The following is an 18,160-nucleotide window of genomic DNA, read 5'->3' on the forward strand; positions in this document are numbered from 1 at the left end:
TATATTATATGAGAAAAATTTACTTTCAATGAAAACATACAATTAAAAATTAAATGGATTTTGTATAATTTACCTTGCATCCAGTTGCTTAACTCATCAATCCTCATACATAAAATTATTTAGAATCTTTATTATTAAGCACTTACATCACCAGTATTTTCAAAGGAAAACTGTGAGCCATCCCCACGGCTGCCTTCTGGGATTAAAAGGCATTTGGGAAACGTAATAGCTAATCTCAGCTGTCAGTGTGACTACACTTTGAGCAAATTAAAACCCAGGTAGCTGGGCACACCTGTGAGGGATTTCCTTGACCGGATCTCTCGAGCCAGGAAATCTGGGCCACTGCTTCTAGTGGAAGCCCACATAAACTGACATGCCACGTGGAAGCTTTCGAGTTTCGCCTGCTTGCCCTCACTCTCGTTGGCAAGTTCATCTATCCTTTTGTTTAGCCACTCCTTCACTGGGATTAGAACCTACTTCTTAAGGATCCCAACGCAGACCAAGGACCAGCTGAGACATGCAGCCTTGTGGATGGAATAATGACTGGTTTCTTGGTCTTTCTTTTGGGAGAGAGCCATTGTTGTTAAAGACTAGCCAGACCGCACACACGCACACACGCACGCATGCACACTTACCCTATCAGTTCTGTTGCTCTAACAATACAGAACATATGCCTCTTGTACAACCCTGCCCTTCCTCCCTTCATTAGTGGCACTTTCCCTTTTATTCTTGCATGCTGAATGACACATATCTTTTTGAGCTGAATATTTGTATCTGGACAGAGTATAGTCTCATGCTTTCTTATTTTTTCCTGAATTCATTTGGACACCTTTTGTGAGAAATCTACTTGTGAAAGCAAAGTATGTTGGAGCAATGGAATTTTCCCTTAAGAATCAGGAAGGCACATTGAAGTTCCTGTGTGCCTGTGATTTAAGGGGTGCTCTGATCCCATGACTTGGGGTATCCAGTCAGCAGCGTCACATCTTCCAACAACAGTGCTGAGTTGGTGGTTTCCAGATGTGCTGCTACCAACAATGTGGAATGGAGATCTCTGATGGTTAAGGTGCAGAGCACTACTGCGAACTGGCTGAAAAAGCAAAGGAGACAGATTTCTGACTGGAGCGAGTCATTAAATGCCACATAAAAGTAAGCCTCCAGGGGCTGGAGAGATGGCTCAGTGGTTAACAGCACAGGCTGTTTCTTCCAGAGAATCGGGGTTTGATTCTCAGCACCCACATGGTGGCTCATGACTGAATGCAACTCCAGTCCCAGGGGATCTGATGCCCTCTTCTGGCCTCTGTGAGTTCCAGACATGCACGTGGTGTACAGGCATATATGCAGGCAGGACACCCACACACATAGAATAAAATGGAAATTGAAGAAAAAAGGTATGTGGGGAGTAAAGCAAGTCTCTATCGTGCCATATTTTCCATTTGTTAGTTTATCTCTAGGTAAAATGATAGTATATAAAAGAGAAACATATTGTTAGCTGTGAAACCCTATCACCCTTCCTCAGAGTTGGACAAAGCAGTAAAAATAAGAAACACAAGGGCCATCAGCGTGCTCTGTACAGCCCTGTGTATGGGAGGTATACATCTCACACTGCCAATGAATGTGGGGCATTTTCATCTCCATCTAGTGATAAATGCAGTAAACTCAATTTACATGATGGCTATTCTGACTTGTCAACTTGACTACATCTGGAATTAACTAAAATCCAAATGACTGGACATACCTGCGAGGAATTTTTACTGAAATTATTTGAAGTAGGAAGACACATTTCTAATCCGGGTCCTTTATTCCATATTTTTTGAGCTGGGAAGATCCACCTTTAGTTTGGACCATACCTTCTGCTGCAGCCTACATAAAGGGCATGGAAGGAGGACACTGTCTCTTTGCCAGCCCTTGCTCTTGCTAGCAAGACAGTTTCTTCGCTGACATCAGAGCCTACTTCTTTGGGATTCTGGAGTATACTGAAGACCAGCTGACACATCCAGCTTCATGGACTGAACGGGGTTCTTTAACTTTCTGTTCATAGGCAGCCATTGTTGGATTAACTAGACCATAGCCTGTAAGTCATTCTAATAAATCTCTGTCTCTGTCTCTGTCTCTCTCTCTCTCTCTCACACACACACACACACACACACACACACACACACACACACACACACACGTATATATAAGCTTATATGCATACATACACACATTGTATAAGATCTCTTACTCTAGAGAACTCTAACTAATATAATTTGTATGTCCAGTCTGGACTCAACTCTAGGCAGGGGAGTTTTCCAGAGAAAATATTCTTTTATTCTTATAGGGATTAATTGCAAGAAAACAAAAAGAATCCAGTAAAACAGTTCAGTACAAAGTTTTTTATTGACACTGTAAGAAACATTTTTATTTATTTATTTTTTTTTCTTTGTTACAAAAGGACTAAGTGGTTCTGAAAGCCAAGGCAGAGTTCACGTGTCTGGGCTACCATTCCTGCGGCCTATGGGCACTGCGCAGCCACAGGCTTTTCCGAGGAAGGCCCATGGCCATCACAGACCAACTCTACACCTACAATACTTGAATGTATTTACATGTGTTGTTCTTTAAAAAGGATTACACATTTTCTTCTTTAAAAATCTAAAAAAAGGTGGAGAAAAAGAACATAGTTTATCTTACACATTTGCAGGATATACAAGGGTAACTTGTCAGAGGAGAACATCCTCCTATCAGCTTCAAACGACACAGGAAATCAGTCACACGACAGCTCAGACCGCTCCAACCCTGGGCTCGCTTCTTGATAACACTGTCTGGACGCGCAGCCTCGGAATGCTGACCGGACAAAACAACGGGTCCTTCTCATCGACAAGAGAAACGGAAAATAAGGCACATACATTGCAAGAATCAAAACCCACGGCTCAGGACAAGCCGACATGTGAGAAGCAGGAAAGTGAGTTCTTTACTTCTTTAGAAGAAGGCATGAAAACCAAAAACCACCTAACACAGACACTAAACAAGAGTACCGTGGAGGAGCCTGGCCTGTCACTAAAAGGCAAAAGTGGCACGACCATAAAAGCTGTCTCTCCTAAATGCCACAGCCAAAGAGCAGAAAAAGCCATGCCTGCAGAGATCTCATGTCCCATGAGATAGCTGTAGTGATCAAATGACGTTTCTTGCACTGGGACTATCATGGCAGATCACTGAAATCTTGGGACAGAATACTTTCCACCATCCATTTTTTTTTTTTTAACCTGTATCCTGAAATTTTCATACTGAAAAAGTCAGATATTGAGTGGAAACATTGGTTCCACAAATCTAAAGGCAACGCTCAGAAAACAAGGATGAAAATGAACAATTAAAGAAAGAAGAAATGAAAGAGGCAAACCAGAAGGTAAGGTGGCACCTGCTAGTGCTGGCTCTATGCACTGCCTATCCCTCTAGGAGGGACGGTCAATGTGGAAAATCATGACACTTGAGACTTCAAGGTCACTTGCAAGGATTACACCTAGAAAGGGCTCTGCTGGAGGAGGCCAGGGTGTGACCAGGAGCCAGACTCACTCTCCTTGCTGAGGAAAGAGGAGAATCCTGAGGCCCCTTTTTTGAAATTAAAAGTAATAAAGGGATTGGGCCAAATGATAAGGCAAGCCAGGTAAGACCAGACCAGAAAGTTTTGAGAAGTGAAATTCAGGAACTCCGGCCGTGATTCTGTGATGAGAAAGTGACCTGTCAGAGGACCAGAGAGGCCTTGCTTTACACTCCTGAACCCAGACCAGCAGTTCCCTCTTGCTTATGGTCTCTTTTGATTTACAAGAAGCCCCCTGGGAGAGGGCTGCAGGGCATGGAGAACTTACAAATTGCTCTACTGGTCCTAGGGACATCTAACAGAAAGCAAACTGGCTAGCTTAGCCAGGAAGTCCTAAATGGCAAAGTTCCCTCCCTGTTGAAATCTGTGCTCCAATGAGAGAGAATAGACGAGTGAAATTGACTGGTCATAATGTTCTTCCAATTACCTAACACCTGGCTTTCTTTCTACTCCGAATTGTAATGGCAGGACTTAAGAGGAAAAGCCACACAACCGTGTCAAGAATCACTTGGCAGAAATGCAGTGTCAGGGGCTGATGGGTTAACATTTTATTTTAATCATTTACATAGTTTTAAAGTAATATGCTGGACAATCCACATACTGTGCCCACATAGTATGACTTTGTGTGTCAGCTACAAGTGAGGAGTGGATGCATTGTGTAAATCTTTAAAGTCTTAATCCAAAGCAAAAGGACTAGTCCACGTTAAGGACTAAAGGTATTTGGAATCCACATGGCTACTAAATATCGTCTTTCATGCTCTCCAATGCTAACAATGGTTAAAGCAATTTATTTCCAATGTCAATGTATGTGAATTTTGCCTTTTACAACTAAGTTTTACACGTCTCTTAAAATAGGGCACTTAGAATAGACATATTCCCTTGTGATAGTGAAATTAATAAATGGTAATGATACATCCAGTAGTGGGTTGCTTAAATACCTACTTAGAGCTACATATAATCAATTCTCAGTTATCTATGACAATAAGGAAAGAGATGGGACCAATAATCCATTATAGCAAATCCACAAAACAGGTCTCAAACTAACTCTACCCAATTGTTTCAATCTATAATTGGTCTAACTTCTTACAAAGAGCTAAAGGAGTGACTGTCTGAACATCCATCACCTGTCCACTCTCTCATGGCAGGCAGTCCTAAATATCGCTGAATGTTTATAAAGGTCGAGGGGATGCAAAGAAGGTGACTGAGAACTGACCACACAGACATATGCACAGGATGCATACTTACAGAAGAGTTTAACCCCCTAAAAATCGGAACGAAATACAATGATTTCATTTGTAGGATCCCCAGATTTCCACTTTTGTGCAGCTGTTAAAAGTATGCCCTGAATTGAATCAAGGTGGGGACACATAAAAAACCTGCTGTTTATACCAACCATAGAGCACCCACAATCTTCAAACCCACCACTCATTCGATTCTTGTACTCAGCGTCAGAACTACACACCTACATACATACACACACACACACACACACACACACACACACACACCCGCACACAAGTCATTGAGTATTGTGAAGGAAAATTTTAAAAAGGTGGACCTGGAACCCCTTGGTCACAAGCACATCCATTCCTAGTTCCTGGGATAGCAGAGAAGCAGGCCAAATCTTTTAATGTCACGACTTCTCTTCTAAAAGAAAGAACATGCACACCACACATTTACACTGGTTCACTCAAAAGAGGCAGGCTTACAGGTTAAAAAAAGAGGGTGATCTGAATGTCACAATACTGATTCAAAACTGAAATGGAAGACAGTTTCTCCCCTAGAATACCTTAGGGTTTTTCAGAGTCCTTTTCCATAAAAGGAATATACTTGAGACACATCCCAGTCAGGTGAGATGAGAATGCTAAAATACATACAGAACTTAGGAAAAAAAAAAGGTCCAAACAGTCAATTCAATCTTTCAAGTCCTAAAGTTTTACCTCTACTTGTGGTCCTCCTTGCTTACTGCATAACTGCAAGGAACTTGCTTTCTTCTGCAAGGGAGGTCAGCAAAGAACTCATGTCCCCGATAGCCATGTTGGTGGTACTCATGGATAGGGAGGGGAAGGGAAGGGACGCCCGTGGGGTGGTGAGACGGGAGGAGCTGTGGGGAAGGTTCTGAATGATACTTGGGCTCAAGGCCCCTGACATCAGGCTAGTATGGTCCCCATCGTCTATGATGGCATCAAAATCAATCTGCACGCCTTCTAGGTCGTGACTCTCAAAGCTGTCAACTGTGCTTGTCACTTGGTTAGCACCTGGGGAAAGTAACTCAGAGTTTTCAGTGCCAGTCCCCTGGAGCAGGCAGTTGGCATCTGAAAGGGAAAACGAACCAGCTTTCCTGTCTTGCTGACTGAAGCCCACGGTTTGGTCATAGAACTGACCAGAGTAATTCTGCACATTAGAGCAGAGCTGCTGGGACTGCCCTTGTGCCTCCATCTTGATGCTGTTCACCCTGCTCGTCTGACTCACATCGCTGAGCTGTCCTTGCTGCAGTGGGAGGCTGCCCCTTGGCATTGACTGGCGCCTGCTGCCCCCATAGCTGGCACAGGGCTGGTAGCCCCTGACCACTGCCATGCTTGATGGCTGGTTGCTGTTGTCCTGAGTCCCTGGCAGGCAGCTCTCTGTCCCTTGATAGATGCTGATATGTGAGGTAGCACCGACCGGCCCTAGGATCTGTTGACCAGGGCGGCTGGCCCCCTGGTGCTGCATGCTGCCGCTGAGTAGCTGATGAGCAATGTACCCCTGTCCCGTTTGATCTTGCGTCTGTATGCCATTCACTGTGTTGCTAGCTAACTCATTCGGTGCCGTGGACAGCCCAAAATCTAGCAAACCTCCATTCTCTTGCAAGGTGTTGCCTTTCAGCTTAGACCCTTGAATCCCAGCACCACAGGCATTGTCTAATGCACTGGAAGTCAGTGGTTGCCTGTTGAGCTGGCTCCCATACTGCTGGGTCTTATAGGGTTGTTCATGGAAAGCGTTTCCATTTGGGCCAGGTCCATCCCCACCATGGATTACAAAGTGCTCTGGGCCATTGTAGGTACTGCCATTCTCCCCGAGGGTCTGATATCCCCCTGCTGGGCCAGTCCCAACCTTCCATGGATTCTGTGGGTGTACTACCATGTTGTTGTATAACCCAAAGGCTCGTGCCTGTTGTACGGTAGGGCGCTGACCACATTTCAGCTTGGAGGATGACAGGTCAGAGCTTCCAGAACTGACCTCGTTCCACTGGATGGGCAAATCAGTTTTGCTGCCCTCAGAGCAGGGCTGCTCCAGAGCTGGGTACTGCTGGCCAACATGGCTGTCTGGCAGCCCTGGTATGTCCAAGTCCTCTGGTCCATGGGCTACTTTGCTGTCTTCAGAGATGCCACTCTGCAATTGTTGTCCATACCCTGTTTGGTTCTGGGAATTTAAATACTGTACCACGTCATCTGGCAGGAAATCTTCATCATTCAAGTTGGCATCAGCATCCATGGTCAGGGCCTCCAGGGCAACATTCTCTGTGATGCTGGGAGGACAAGGGGATGCTGAGAAGTATCGGGGCTGCTGGCTGCCCTCTGGCCGGGTATAATTTTGTAGCACTAAGCTACGCTTTTCCACTGATGGAGGCAAACTTGGAGGATTGAAGTTGTTGAGGCTGCTGAAGCGTTGAACCCTGGGAAGTGACATGTTCTCGGAGACTGTCCTTACAGGGTCACTGGCTCTCCTTACACTGTTTGCTAGTGCATCATGAGGCAGCAAGTGACGCCGGCTATATGTGTGGCCTCCTCCATCACTGCACCTCCGAGGAGGATGAACTGGAGGCAGGGTCACCCCCGAGTCCCTGCCCTCCCCCAGCAAGGCCATCCTGGTCTTCAGGCTCAGCCTTTCCATGTGGGGCAGGGGTGTAGGTGGTGGACCACCAGTGGCAGCGGCGTACTTGGCCTTGAGGCGGTACTGCTGTACGGGTGTGAGGCTGAGCAGACTGGGCAGCCCATCACCCTGGCTGGCCTCACTGGACCTCCGTGAGGCATCTGTGGAGATAGGGTCGTAGGAGTCAGCCACGCTCACGTTCTGGGGTCTCCCTTCAGCCTGTGATGCCTCACTGGACCTGCGGCTGGAAAAGCAGGGGGAGATGCCCGAGGATCTGCGGCTGCTCAGGTAGGCAGAGCTGATGGTGCTGGTGCTGCTGTCCCTCCTGTTGAGTGTGTTCAGCACGGTGAAATCTACGCCAGACAGGTCACTTCTGCTCGGGAGAAGGGTCCCAGGCCCACCCGAACTATAGTTGTTATTGGACTGTGTGCCTGGAGGAAGGCACAGAGGGAGGAGAGAAAGAGAGATGTTAAGTTAAGAATGCCTTAAGTTGGGCTGGAGAGATGGCTCAGAGGTTAAGAGCACTGACTGCTCTTCCAGAGGTCCCGAGTTCAATTCCCAGCAACCACATTGTGGCTCACAACCATCTCTAATGAGATCTGGTGCCCACTTCTGGTGTGCAGACATGCATACAAACAGAACACTGTATACATAATAAATAAATAAATCTAAAAAAAAAAAAAAAAAAGAATGCCTTAAGTTAGGTGCTGACAAGCATTCCCCCAAGCATTAGACTAGTTTGTATTGCCTTGAACTGGACAAACAGATAAAATTCTCTTGGTTTTATGTTTGGGAAACTAGAGTTGGGCACTAACCACAAATGCACCCATTGCTGAGGTTTTGCTTGTCCCGCTGGAATTCAAACGGTATTCTGCTATTATTTCCAAAATATGGACCATCCAGAAGAGCAATGTACATGGTTCAACATTAACACAGAGAGGTTCTAGCGAAAGTTTAGGATCTGTGGAGAAACTAACAAATATAAAAGCAAGGGCTCCAGGTCATCTCGGCATGTCTGGCCACACTTAAAGGAAAGGAAACATCTCGAGTGAACAGACATGTGGTCTCAGGTGGAACTTACCATTTCCTATAAGAGGAGACACCGCAGGGGCTTTGGAGGGTAGAATAGGGTTCAGTCTTGGAAACATTCCATTCACTTGTTTTAGCCTTTCAAGTTTGATGTGCTCCATCCATTTGGTCCCTGCCGGGTTTCTCCTGGCTTGCAAAGCAAGGGCTGTGGTTGCCGTGGAAATGGTCGAGTCCATGATTGGGGTTTCATCGATGGCACTGAGGTCTGCTACACTACCTCCATCAGTCAGAGGAAGCTCGAGCCCACTGTTGGAATAGTTGCTGATGGGGGACTGTTGGCTGCTGCATGAAGACTGACCACCAGGGCTTGGCTGAGATGTCTATCAGGGTTAAGGAAAAAAGAACAACATGACATCAGGACAGGTAAAGGAAAGAAAGCCAAAATGACAGCTCATGCAAGTCACGACCTTCAGGTTATCAGCAGGTTAAATGAGAAGAAAAGCTATGTGCTGGTGGATGAAGTAGCCTTTGGGCCAAAATGATAATGGCCCACCAGGCTGATGCACAAGGGGAGGTGATGGATGGTAGAAGATGTTAGATGTGGTGTGATCAGAGTCATCAGCCATGGGATCCTGTTCCAAATGTCAACTGTGCAGACATATTTCCTCATTTTCAATTCTATCTCCAGGACATTCATATTTTTGGGTAAATTTCTTAACCTTTCACCACAGCAGCATTTTTATGTATATAATGGGATCAATTGTTAAGGGTTGCTATTGGAAATTAACGTAAATCCCAGAGAGCACCTAAGTATAAAGACCTGGTAAAGTTAAAGACAAGGTCAGAGGCTTTAGTAACTACTGTTCCAACTGGGGTTCATTTTTGCTGAGTTATAACATATATATAGGGGATGCTCCATAGGACACATAATCTCCTTCCAACAAGGGTCCCTCTAGGCTCTTCATACCTGGTTCCAACATTATTCTATCTTTTCCTCCCTGCCATATTTTCCCAGTAGTATAGACCTTCAACCAGGGTATGGGTCAAGGCAGCTGTGACAGGTAAAGCATCGATCACGTTGCTTCTGTCACACTCAGAAGGGAAGAAAGGCTGAAATGGACAGTGGCCCTGAGTTTGAATAATGATTTCACTGTTCCTCTCTCAGTGTGTTCTCCAAATCCTAACCAAGCAGACACAGAAAGAAAATTTTCTAACTAATCGAAACTTAATCTTACTGACTAGTCTCAAAGGAAGTACTACTTTCGTCCATGCCAGGGCTTCTGGGCTAGCAGGTGAAAAGCCCAACCATCTCAGGGTTTGGAAAGCACCATGAGAACAGACCTACAGCACACAGGATAGTTCTCACACTGCACAACCATCGATGTACAGTTGCAAAGGTACCAACTGATGAAGTCACATCTTTGTAAGAACAAGAAAAGTGATGTTCAGAGAAGTCCAGTGACCACTGCAAATCACAATGTTTAGACCCTCAAGATGGCTAATCTGTGCTCTTACAGTACCCTCTCCAGGGTTCCTATAAAAACTGGAGCTACGAACAGTTATTCTCAGGTGGGATGCACAATTCTGTTAATAAGGTATTTGTAGAGGTAACTCTCTCTGGGAATCCTTTTAGCTCTATTTATTACATATACATACTTTCTTAGCAAGTGCCACATGATATAGTAACTTCACCCTGGGCAACCAAGTAGAGCTAAGGAAGATATGTAAATCTGATCATGAGTATATAAAGTCTTGCTCAATTATTTTGCCTCAGCAAAGTCTTAAGATACCAGCTCTCCTGGAGGTACTAGGAATTTTTACAGCTTTGGGTAACTTTCATTCTTTGAGAGAATATATATGTACATGGGTCTGTATATAGGACTATGCTCACACACTTCCACAGAGCATGTAAAAAGGCACGGATACTACTGATATGTACTCAGACAATTGCATGGAGGTTAAGTTGCGGGCAAATTTATCTAGGTCTTCTCCAAACTACACAGTACATTTCTGGTCCCACACTTGAATTTATGCTAGTCAGGACAGCAATTAAGTAGAATTTGAGAACAACTGCTTGGTTGGCCCAGTGTGATTTATTATGAAGACCCAGGATAAAGTAACAATGAGTTTCATCACCTAACCACATTTTTCACATGCTATGTTCGAAGGCACAGAGCTGAGTAATGGTCACCAAAGATATCACAAAGCCATAAGAACTAAAGAAAGATGAAATGGGAAGAAAATTTGCATGTTAAAATGAAAACAAAAAAAAGAATAGAGAAGCCAAAATTCCCTCACCTTATTACCCACTGTCCTTAGGAAGTGAGAACAAGACATTTGGGAGCAATAGACAGAAGAGGTGTTGCATTAATAAGAAAAAAGAAGAAAGAATTTAATTTATAGCATGATGACCAAATGAAAGACATGTTTCAAAAGAAATAATATTAGAAATGTAACAGTATTCATTAATAAATGTCTACAAAGGCATCTGGTATTTAAATGTGTGTATGTACACACAGCAGCTAGTGTGGAAATGTGATCACATGACTAGCTTCAAGGAACTTCAATTTTCTCACCTGTAAATAAATATATGGTTCAGTCTTCATCTCTTTGAATGCAATTTTTATAATTTAATTTGTTTATAAATATTTACATATCAAGTCATTTTAAGGTAAACTGCTATAATTACTTAGCAATGGGAGGTATCATGGTTTCGGGTGACAGCAGACCATCTCCACTGTCTCCAAACTATACTGCAATACTTAATAATAGCGCTGATAACATTGTCACCCACGAATCTCACCCTTGCCATCATCTCCTTTTGCTCTGGCAAACACCACAACTGGTACCTCTCCACTTCCTCCCCTTCCTAGGACCCACTCCCTGGTCTGCGTGCTGAACTCTGTCCTCATGGTCTCTGCCCTCAGAGCCCATTGGCAATTCTCCTTCTCTAGAAGGCTTTTCACAGACTTGTGTTTAAGCCCCATCGTCTGAATTGTATTTGTTTTTCAATCTGTGTATTCCACTGAACTGTAAGCAAGCTCCAAAGAATAAGGACTTCAGCTTATTCACATTGGTGTCACCAGGGCAAGGAAGACAGAAAACGTATTTGCAGACAGGCTCAAGGAATGATTTTTCTACAGAGTAGTCACTTTGAGGAGATGACAGCTGTGTCTGTCTGCCACAAGTGGTACAGCTCTGGATCAGTTTTAAAAGGCAGGTAGGAATCTTAGAAACTCCTAAGCAAAGTTATTTTCTAAGGAGATTAACTTCAAGTGAGCAGTCTCAATCACTGGGCTCATGACCCTCAAATCGGAGTGGCCAGATACAACACAGAGCGGGCAGCTTTGTCCCTAGACATGCTCAGTTGGGTTTTCCTCAATGAGCCTGGTTGGCTCTGGGAGAACAGGAGAGTGAATGACATACCATGGGCTTCTCAGCCTTGACCGTCTTCACCTGGAGGCATTCTTCCCGCTTTGAGGTAGTGTTGCTCAACTCCTTCTGCTCACCAAAGGCTCCCTGAGTCGGCCGGCCGGGGGACCTGGACTGTGAGTGGCTGCCAGAATCTCTCGGGGGCGGAGGCCGAGGGTGCATGTCTCCACGTTGCTTCTTGGTGACATGAGCCTCAGGACCATGCACAGTCTTCACATGTTTCCGGAGAGAGCTGGGGTCTGTGTAACGCTTGGTGCAGCCAGGGATTTTGCATACATACGGTTTCTATCAAGTGCCACAAAAATGAATTGTCGATGGACGGTTATAAAAGTGATTATGACTTAGCAGTTGTTCATTACAATTCTAATTCTTTCAAAAACACTTTTGCAACATTCAGATACCTTTCAGGTCTAATGACTTAGAAAGGCTATTTGGACACTGCTCAGTGTCCATGGAATCTAGCTTAATAGGGTATTATTTTAGGGAGCCACAAAGTGGTAAAAGTGTGTAAATTGCCTTTACATTGTTGAAAGCATTTATGCTGTGAGTGGAAGCATCACGGCTCTCCATCTATTGATGAGGATAATGGAGGGAGGCTTACAAGAAGACGATATTAGGGCAATTTTATACATCTTGCAGGAGATGGTTTGTATGAAGAAATTTTTTATCTTATCTTGGTTCTGAGATCTAATCATTCTTTGCTTGGCAAATGTGCTATTTGTACACAGGTATTATACTAATAAGAAATAACACCAAACTGCCCAGAGCTATTCTCATATTGTTTCACTAAAATGTGCTCCTTTGGGTAGCATTACAACCGTTGGGTGTTCAGGGCTTAAAACCCCCAGAAGGTCTCTCTCTGGTCTTTAGAGTTGTAGCCTCATTATATACCAGCCACATACCCTTTCCCACACACCTCTCAGGGCTGGTGAATGGTTTACAGAAAACCAGGACTCCCAGTCTGCTTTCTTCTGACTTTCCAGGTCTACACATGATGGAACTACTTCATGCTAATTTTATTTTCACCTGAGTCAGTGATCATATATCTCGATTAGTTATAAACATAGGGATGTTTATAACTAAATATTCATATAGATCATAGAACTGTTCCCTTTGCTCTTTACCAATGTAAATGGTGATTTTGTTTCCTTGACTTCCAAAATAATACAGTTTTGGGATGTTGGTATGACTAATGCCAGCCCTGCCTGCCCAAGGGCTCTATGTATACAAACTCAACCAACTTCAGATCGAAAACATTAAATTCACACCTGTAGTGTGAAAACCTTACACTTGCAGTGACCATGAACAGAAACTTTTTTCCTTTTGCTAGTCCCTAAACAATATAGCAACTATTTACACAGCATTTACACTGTATTGGGCATTAGAAGTAATCTAAAGTATGAGAGATTATATATAAGTACTGTAGCATTTTATTGAAGAGACTTGTACATTCTCTGATTCTGGTGTGTGTAGAGGTCCTGGGCATGATCTCTTGCTGAATGCCATAAAGGCACTATGTACTTCCACCTCTGTGTACTAGAAGGTAAGCTAGTATATAAGAAATCATCATGAAAAGGCATGATTAAAATAATGTATCTCTAATCCTTGCTAAATGTCCTGTCCTGTAGAATGAATGTCTAAAAGATGCTTTTTTCACTAAAAGCCCAAGACCAGACTGAGTGCAACCTAAAATGCAGAAATTTTGTAATGTAGAGAAGTGAAGATTTCGAACATTATCCTGAGAGACTTCACCTTCAAATGTAAGATTCAGTTGGGTAGAATTGATTCCCATTAACTATAAATTATGTCTACTCAGGAGCTCTGTGATTTGCCGCATATACATGATGAAATGAAAGTACAGGGTTCTATGCATTAGGGACAGAAGAATGGCTCTGACAGTTAGTGCCATTACCTTTACCTGTTTGCACATCAACCCTGTGCCTGCTCAGGGCACTGATGGGACAGGCTGTTTCATCAGCAGAGTGCATGAGGCAGGTAAGTGGACATGGGACAGAGGCACAGGGAGGGGGCACAGGACATACCTGAAGAGCTACTCTCCCTATAAACACATGCATGTGAATATTATGATTAGCCTGGAAATGAGGACACAGCTGATGTGTAATGACCACGGAGAAGCTCGTTAGAACTAGCATTTTCAAGACCAATGGCATGCATCAGCACACCTGTAACCATGTACCCTTGCATATGAACGTGCACACTGGTCACCAACAAAAATCCACAAGAGCAGACTCTGGAAGTTTATGCTTTAAAACAAAACACATAAAGACAACTGTGTAGTCTGACCTTGAGATTACATGTTAGCAATAAAATGCAATGACAGGCCATGACACATGGCAGACCTGCTGAGCAGTCTGCTTTTCAGGTCCTGGGTCTTTTAACTTCTGACACGACGGTTACCATTTTGACTTGTATACTCAGGTACTGGTGTAAAGCTGCCAATGCATCTTCTCCTGACTACAGAACTTATAAAAAAAAGACAAGCTCTTTTTCTACAGCCCACCCTAGCCATTAATTCATGAGTCTCCTGCCTCAGCCTCCCAGGTGCTGGGATTACAGGGCTGAGCCACTTCCCAGCTAATTTTTTTTTCACGAGACATCAAATGAGTCCTACTATATGCAAGATTCCTTGTGCACAAAGATGTGTAGCCTCAATGAATATAAAAATCCTTTATGTAATCCTCTATATTTTGTATACAGAATCTTCTTTTCTGGTAGGAAAAATCATACCATGCAATTATTTACATTTTCAAGTGTGACTCCTAAAGATGGCTGAATGAAGACTCCATTTTTGGTTGGGATAATTAGATGTCAGTTATTAACATCTGGGTCTAACTCCCAGATCATGGGTACATAAGGTATATGCAACTGTGCATGACCCATAGTAAACACTTGCTCAGTGGAGCTTTTACTACGAGGAAGCACTTGCTAGGTCTTGAAAACAGACAGTAAGAGTCTGAGGAATAAAAACAAGGACAAGGAGATGCTAAAATGGAGGGTCGCTAGCAAAGGTTCTGCTCATGAGAGGTCAGACTGGAAGGGCAGCTGGAGCATGGACATAAATGTAGCTTCAGGAAGAATGCAAACTGTATGATCTGAATGGGGAGTTCTTTCAGAGGCCACTGCTTCACAGCCCCAGAAGGGGCAAGGTCAAAGTCATGGACAGAGAAATGCCATAATAGCTTTCATGTTTGGGAATTACTCCCTGGATCTATCCTGTTGAATTCTCTGCTATACTTAGCATAGCAGAAGGGCTTGGGACATAACTAGCTATCAATCTTTGCTTAGCAAAAAAGTGAAGGCATAAATAAGAAAATAAATAAGTGCAAGTGAGTATTGGGATTTGTCTATGATGGGCTGACCGACTACAAGAACCTGGATTTCCAACACAAGCCTAACCTGGTATACTTGAATCTGTCCCAGCTTTCACACTCAAAGCCCAAGCCATGCACACACAACCTAACTTCCATATATTTGAGATGGCCCAGGCTTTCATAACCAAAGCCTTGCACACACAAACCTAACGTCCATATATTTGAGATGGCCCAGGTTTTCATAATCAAAGCCTTGCATGCATTATAAAGAAAAGTTACTTGTATGTTTGTGAGTGAACTTTAATTATGTGCTATTATCAAGGTCACCCACTTATATAAGTTGCTCAATCCTGGTAATAACATTACTGGCCAAGACATCCTCTAGTTTCCTGAGACATTTAACTCAATATACACACTGGTCAAATTTCTCTGCAGCAGAAGAGCTTGGCCAAAGTGAATGCCTTCTCTTACTTAAGCATATGAAATATAGCTAACTTAATTACTATGTTAATTAAATTCCAAGCAGAGGTTCTCAAACTCTATAAATTGAAATCGGGATTGACAGAAAAACAAACTGTATGACTTAGCCTCCCTCACTCAGGATATTTTTCATGTTGTACAATAATTCTAGAACATTTTAACAATCCAAAATCAGCGGTCACTTATTGCCTCAGCCTCCAGCTGCTGGCAAATACTATTTTGTGTCCATGGATTTGTCCACTCTAGACTCCCTAAAAGGTACAAAACAAAAGCATCAAATGACATAGTAGCTATTAAATATAGAAAATGCATTTAAAAAAATGTCCACTGAGGCATTCCTTTTCATTAAAAAAAAAATTTAACCTTATATTATTATGTATGTCTGTCCATGTACCATTAGGAACATAGTGACCACAGAGGCCAGAAGAAGGTGTCAGATCCCCTGGAACTGGAGTTACAGACAGTTATGAGCAGCCGTGTGGGTGCTGGGAATCAAACCTGGGTCCTCTGTAAGAGCAGTCAGTTCTCTTAAGCACTGAGCCATTTCTTCAGCCCCCCAGGAAAAACATTTTTAACAGAAGAAATGAAATGTGTCGCCTCCTCCCCCAATATCTCTTAGGTCATTAACAGGAGATTCAAAATGACCTGTACATCCTTATCATACCATAAGCTTTTGAAAGAGCTGGCATCTGTGGACACACAAGTGTGAGTTTTGAGTGTGACCAGATCTGAATATACATTTTAGACAGTGTAGATAATCTCGTTAAAGGTGGGTTTCCTCTCTTGTCAGGACTATATTCCCCTGCTTAAAGCCAGGTAGCTCCTGAGCAATGTGGCTCACTTGGTTTAGAGACTGCAAGGTTCTAAGTGAGACTGGTCTCTATCTGATGAGGTCCTAACAGCCCCTCAAAGAGTCTCACACCTACAGACTTCCCCTTTTCCAAGGCTGTTTCAAGTCACCCAGAGACACATTCTGCAGGCCTGAACTATGTCCTGGTAGCTATCTCACTTCTACCACAAATGAGGGGCAGGAGCTTTGTTAATCTTGACTTATCAAAGGGACAGTTTACAGAGGAGCCAGTAATTCAGCTACACTTCCAAGGAGACGTTATACACTTGCAGGCAGATATGTATCAAAGCCTAGCTAAAACAAATCGAACCATTGTCATTTCTACACTTATCAGTGATCTGGGAACAATTGCCTAAAAAATAAAAGCAATATAACATAAACCAACTACTACGATGAGGCTTCCCTCATTGTATCTTAAGTAACTGACTTAAGTTTTAGCTGGGCTTCTAAGACTGCCTTCCAAGATCCTTTGGAATCTAGAATGTCTATAAACTTTATTTAAGCTGTTTGCTCCCTGGAAATAAATTTAGAAATGATGCATGTGATGACACTTCTTTCTCCAAGAAAGCAAATTAAGAGTGTAAGCTTTCAGCCGTGAGGTCTCACCTGCCAGTGTGAAGGCTCTGAATCTCTTTAGTTGGTACAGGGTCTTACTTTATGTGGACTCAGGCTATTCTGGCAGAGTAGGCCGGCTGAACTCCAAGTTAAATGCTACTACTGTCTGGCCAGTAGGTGGCAGTTCCAAGCAACAGGAAACTAAGTTCAGAAAGGGTTTTATAAAATTTCCTCTTCATCTGCATTACTCTCCAAGCAGGGTCCATCCTTGAGGCCCCAAACCTTCACTTGCAGGGTCAGAGCCCACTCATAGTGAGAGCAGCCCAGAGAAAACAAAACAGAACACACCTACTTTACCATGCATATTCCACAAGAAGGCTCATTGTTTCTGCTTGCAGCTTTGGATCCATGGAGGAGGCTTACCTCATTGGAATGCGTTCTGTTTTGGTGCTTAGCCCGATCTGAAGCATTGGAGAAAGCCTTGTTGCAACCCTCATGCTCACAGACGTATGGCTTCTCTCCAGTGTGAGATCTCAAGTGCGTTTTCAGGTTTTCTAATCTCGAGTAGGCTTTTGTGCAACCTTCAAACTGAACACAACAGGTAAATCTGGACCACTCCACACAATAGAAGCTGCAGCTTGTGCTTAACCCCCTCTCCAAGTGGATAAAAACTTGACCTTTCAAGGGTCAGCAGCTTTTCAAAACCGTGGAACAAAACCCCACTAAACTCTGCATTTATTGGGATTCAGATGTGGCTTGGGGCCCTTGAAGACAAAGCATTGTCAGCGCCTGTAAAACTCCTGAAGGCTTTTTTTTTTCCTTTCCTATTTTTTTTAATAGACAGCTCAATGTGGACAATGAATTTCATTATCTGTTCACTGATCTCCTCCAATTCCCACTGATTTCAGATTCAGCACAAAGTTCATTAATATGGCTTTGTGTCTATACAAAGCCATGGAATTTGATCATGTTTGTAAAGGGCCTTTAAGATGTAAAGTACCAGGGCTGTGCAGTGCTCAGAGCACCCCCTGAGAGAAAGTGCAGTCTCACTGCAGC

General features: G+C 43.4%; 1 protein-coding gene across 5 annotated transcripts in view; it reads right to left on the reverse strand.

Annotated features, from left to right (window-relative positions):
* Nucleotides 1–2,360: 2,360 nt before the first annotated feature.
* Gli3 (GLI family zinc finger 3) overlaps nt 2,361–18,160 on the reverse strand; it is a 273,000-nt gene continuing 257,200 nt past the window's right edge. For all 5 annotated transcript variants that reach the window (XM_052728011.1, XM_052728012.1, XM_052728013.1 and 2 more), the window contains 4 exons: nt 17,528–17,692; nt 11,882–12,172; nt 8,508–8,835; nt 2,361–7,857 (listed from right to left, as the gene is read on the reverse strand). In XM_052728011.1, the coding sequence (XP_052583971.1) occupies nt 5,537–7,857; nt 8,508–8,835; nt 11,882–12,172; nt 17,528–17,692 (3,105 nt within the window). In that variant the 3' untranslated portion in view covers nt 2,361–5,536. The remainder of the gene's footprint in view (nt 7,858–8,507; nt 8,836–11,881; nt 12,173–17,527; nt 17,693–18,160) is intronic.

This window comes from Peromyscus californicus, unplaced genomic scaffold, assembly GCF_007827085.1.
Source record: "Peromyscus californicus insignis strain IS unplaced genomic scaffold, ASM782708v3 Scaffold_8__1_contigs__length_139910024, whole genome shotgun sequence".
Taxonomy (NCBI): Eukaryota; Metazoa; Chordata; class Mammalia; order Rodentia; family Cricetidae; genus Peromyscus; species Peromyscus californicus.